At 45.9% G+C, this 4,745-nt stretch overlaps 1 protein-coding gene across 1 annotated transcript in view; it reads right to left on the bottom strand.

Annotated features, from left to right (window-relative positions):
* Window positions 1-2,010: 2,010 nt before the first annotated feature.
* The window catches only part of LOC135809864 (dynein axonemal heavy chain 5-like), a 65,171-nt gene continuing 62,436 nt past the window's right edge, over window positions 2,011-4,745 (bottom strand). Inside the window, exon 65 of the mRNA XM_065323308.1 lies at window positions 2,011-2,911. Coding sequence (XP_065179380.1) covers window positions 2,708-2,911 — 204 coding nt within the window. The 3' untranslated portion in view covers window positions 2,011-2,707. The remainder of the gene's footprint in view (window positions 2,912-4,745) is intronic.

Raw genomic sequence — 4,745 nt, 5'->3', positions numbered from 1 at the left:
GTATGCAAAATGTCACTAAAAGCGCCATTTCGTTCTTATAAAAGCACGGATGACCGCGATTGGCCCATATGTTGTAGTCTTTTGGACGCTGAGTCGACTGGTTTTGGTCCGAAAAGGCTGCGATGCAGCGTTCCTCCTTTATTCCCAATCGAACATGGTTGAACAAGTGGTCACGTGCTCCTGGGTGCCCAAATCACCTGGTCACCACGCCAGCAGGCGACAACTTTCACACTAAGGTTCAACTCGAGTGACAGGACTGCACCCAAAAAAGGTCAAACAGGCTAGTAAGTTGTACCCTGCAGGCACGGTGACCAGCTGACTGGTGTACGCAGGAGCACGTGACCACTTGTTCAACCATGTTCGATTGGGAATAAAGGAGGAACGCTACATCGCAGCCTTTTCGGACCAAAACCAGTCGACTCAGCGTCTAAAAGACTACAACATATGGGCCAATCGCGGTCATCCGTGCTTTTATAAGAACGAAATGGCGCTTTTAGTGACATTTTGCATACAAATCCCCATCTAGTAGGGCGCAGTCACCCAGTTTCGGTGGAAGTGCGCGAGTTCGATTGGGATTCAAGTCGGAAGGGAGCGTCTCAGCTTACTCGGACCAAGACCATTCGACTCAGCACCCCGAAGACTACAACTGGTGAAATTTTAATTTTTGCCTTAACTTCCCCTTTAAGCGGGATTCACAGAAGCTTTTTTGTGATGCGACACGCGATGCGACAGGCGCGAAACCGGGAAAACCCCAAATCGCAACCATGTCGCGGCCCACGCAACTGCCGCAACTGGGCCATCGCAGAAGTTGAGCTTGGCTCAACTTTTGCGATGCGATGCGATGCGACAAGCGATTTGGTGTACGATTTTGACCTTTTCTAAAGCAAAGTTGTACAAAGGTGCAAGAGTTGCCTATAAATTTTTACAAGTAAGTTGTGTCAAACCGCGCGAATATCATGGTGACGTACCCAAATCAGCAAAACTTTGTCGCATCGCTGACTTCTTCTGTGAATGGTATTTCGCGAGTTCGCATCGCACGCATCCATCGCAGATCGCGTCGCATCGCGTGTCGCATCGCAAAAAAGCTTCTGTGAATCCCGCTTTAGTGACTTGGGCTTTTTACGAAAGCCGTTAGATACCTGTCAGCTGCCAACGTCGCCAGCAGTAAGTCATCACCTGCGTCCACTTGAATATAATGTGAATACTCTGAAGCACTGAAAATTGAGTACTGGGGTATGTTGCTTTGCAGTACTATTCTCTATTGTCAGAGTGTGAAGTATTTTGTAAATGTCGTGTTGTGTCTCTTTTAATAAAAGGTAGCAGCCTACCCATAAATTTCATAATATTTATGGCATTCAATTGACCGTAACTTTGGTGTCTCTCAATGGATTTGAGTGAAATTTTCACCACACAGTCCTGCCACTATGCTGGCCCTCTGGACATGATCAAAAAGTTCTTGCGCCTCACTGACAGGCTTTCCAGGCCGGAAAAACTCAAAATTCCAGCATAGTGCCACGGTATGCGAGCCACCCAGGAGCCAAAAATATGCATTTGCTATTTTTTCACATTTTTGTGCCCATTCTGTCCGTGCGCGGGATCCAAACCTAAAACAAGTCCAGAACTGCAGAAGCAACCATGGGTGGTGGGATAGGGCCCCTCAACGTGGCCCTGGAATCTGTCACAACGGCACGAGTGGGCGTTTTCTCAGACTCCCACAGACGCAAGTCTATAACTATTTGAATTTTTTTAGGTTTAGCACGTGCTACGAGGTCGTACCTTTGATACAACATCCAGTGCTGGGACGTCACCGAATTCCCCGAAACACAAACACTGTGTGTTGAGCAGGGAGGCGGTGATTTCTTGCAAGCCGCCCAGTAGAGGGTGCTCCAGGTGGCAGTCGTGAGTCAGTCAAGTGTCAAGTTCGGCAGGACGCGTGTGTTCCTCGTTGGAACAACCAACTTCATCATTGCCAAAGTCGCAACTAACTTTTTAAAAGTAAGCGATAGACGGTCAGTGTAACAACACATTAACGACAACATGATCATGATAATTGTGGCACATAATTTTAGAAGGTACTTCGCAGTAGAGTGCAACATACAGAAAGGTGGAAAGTGCAAAGCCACCGTGCATTGCTAGGTATAACATGTGAGCGAGGTGATGCGTTCTTTTTTGAATGCTCTGGGGGAAAGTTGAGTAAAAGAGTAGAAAATAAGAATACATTTAAAAAAATGTATACAGCACTATCTAAAGGCAATCGACGCAATCAGCTTTGGACTAGCTGTCAAAAACTTGGAACCCATGCACACATACATGTACAGTCATGTAGATGGTCAATAGCAATTCATACATGCATAACTAATCAAAGAATGTCTGAACAATTGATGTGATAGGGAGGTCGTGCAAAAAGCCTAGTGTTAAAAATAGATCTTGATGACGTCATCATGATAATTTATTTACCATGATGATGCGTTCTACAGAATGCTATGAATACATTTTTAAATTAGAAACACATTATTCAATGGCAAAGTAGTAGTCGAATTGCATAAAGTGCATGTATCCATTGAGCATGCATGCAAGAAAAATGGCAGAATAAACGCCAAGAGGAGAAACAAGCACACGTGGTAAGATGTTTGTAAGTCTTGCGCGTGGGTGTGCTTATTGCCGAGATGTGTGAGCACAGCTCAGTTTGTGTTGAGTCATGTGGTGATTACTTGACGTCGCAGAGGAGTGCAACGCCGCGCAGTGTCCAGTGGTCGGGACTCTGCGACGTCTTGAGCTGCAGCGTTGTGATGAAGGTCAGGTCGGTACGGTTCGGCTTCTTGTACAGCGGACAGTGGTAGAAGCGAGGGTCCTTGCCGGCCGTGCTGTTGATGGCGAAGATGTGGACGACTGGTAGTGACGTGAACAGTACCTGAACAAGTGGGTGTGTGTGTGTGTGTTTCGTATGTATACGAGAGCGAAAAGGAGAGAATGACACTCCATTGGACTATGATGGTGTCCGATGCCTTGAATTGCTCATTCGATATCATGACCATGTGTACGTACAATTCCAATTGAAAGTCTTACCGCTAAAAAGCTGAGGCCTAAAGCTCGCAATAATTATAATAATGGCATTCTGTGGAGAAAAGGGGTGTGCGTGTATGTATGTGAATATGTGCACGGGTACGTGTGTATGATTATGTTGTTGTCGTTGTGGTTGGTGAGGGGGGGGGGGGGGGCAGATACCTTGGTTGGGGTATGTACATGATGGGTGGATTATGACTTCATGTCGTCCTCAGTAGCAGAATTCAGTCCAAGTTTGATGGATCTAGCACTTTTTAACTGCGGTTTGAGAGTGTGCTGAAGGCTCAAATTCAACTTTCGTGCAGCGGGTTATACCGGTATGTTTTGCTTTTCAACTTCACCACCCCAGTGTGTATGGATGATATTCACATCATCAGATCCAGTGCAAACGATGCAAAAGAGCCGATCGGGTAAGAATTCACCCGTATACCTCCAAACGTCAGGCGAAATAGCACGTCATAGTACATTTGAGATAAGCGGGAAGAAGATGACGACGTCCACTAATTTAGTATCTGTGCACACGAATCTGCTGTGTGTGTGTGTGACTCTGTGTGTCAGCTATGATATCATGTTCTGTTGTTCCATACCTAGCATGTACGTCTGAACCATCCTGCAAAGTTTGAATGATGTAGGTTGAGCGATCACTCCGCGAAACATACTTTTTGAAATTCTCTTCATAGTATATCTTCCACCATTGAAATTTCGAATTCCTTCAAAAAAGGTGCTGAGAGGGGTGGCTTGGCAACCTCGATATGGCTTGTTCCAGGCATGCTTTGGAGCAATCTTCTGTTTAAGTAGTGGCGGGGATCTGCCCTGCAACTGCTACAACAAAAAATGATTCGATCTGAGAAAGGGTAAGACCGCGAATCTCGGTTGAATATTGAGTATTTCAAGCCTTTTCACGACGAAGATGGAGTTCTTTTTGGAGATGGACGTCGCGGCAAAGGACATGGTGTCCGACTTCTGGCGTCTGGTGAAGCCAGGGATCATTTGTCCAGTCAGGTCGGCAGCCTAACCGTCGGTAAGCTTGTGTTTGGATCCCGTTCTGCTCGATGTGGTAGATCACAAACAATTTGATATCGCACAAATTGATCTCAGCATCGTGCGTACGGTATTTTATATTCAGAAAATCCCAAAGTGTCTCTGTGTGGCCGTCCTATGCCACGAGAAACTCCAATCAGGCTCCTATGTCTTCTGCCTTCATGATTGAATGTCCACTTCATTTGAACAACGAACACAACAATCGAGGACGGCTTGGCAATGAAAAATACAGCTATACTGGAGCTGAAAAAAGAAAGAAAAAAATGTGCTCAGGATGACACTCGAGTACACGCATACTCTCCCAGCAGGTGAAACGCAAATTTTTGTGAAAAATGCGTGTCGCCGACTGACCAGTAATTTCGCCTGACGAAGCGCTTTTGATACATTCATGATTACTGTTGTCACAAAGCGGAGTCGCCCTTGACTTTCAAAAGTGCTCGACTCACGAAGAGAAGCATGTGACACAAGTTTGCGATGGCGGGAAATGTTTCGTTTGGTTGTTGCTCAGAGTTTCAGAGTGATTTCCCAACATACTCTTAAGGTGCTCAAGATGAATGAATGTGTTAAGTTCCTGGCGAAATGAATCGGGGATATGATTAGTGCGGAGGGATTCGGGGACCGCGTTGATTCGGTCGGCACCA

This window comes from Sycon ciliatum, chromosome 1 (assembly GCF_964019385.1).
Source record: "Sycon ciliatum chromosome 1, ocSycCili1.1, whole genome shotgun sequence".
NCBI lineage: Eukaryota > Metazoa > Porifera > Calcarea > Leucosolenida > Sycettidae > Sycon > Sycon ciliatum.
This window is presented reverse-complemented; position numbering and strand designations above follow the sequence as displayed.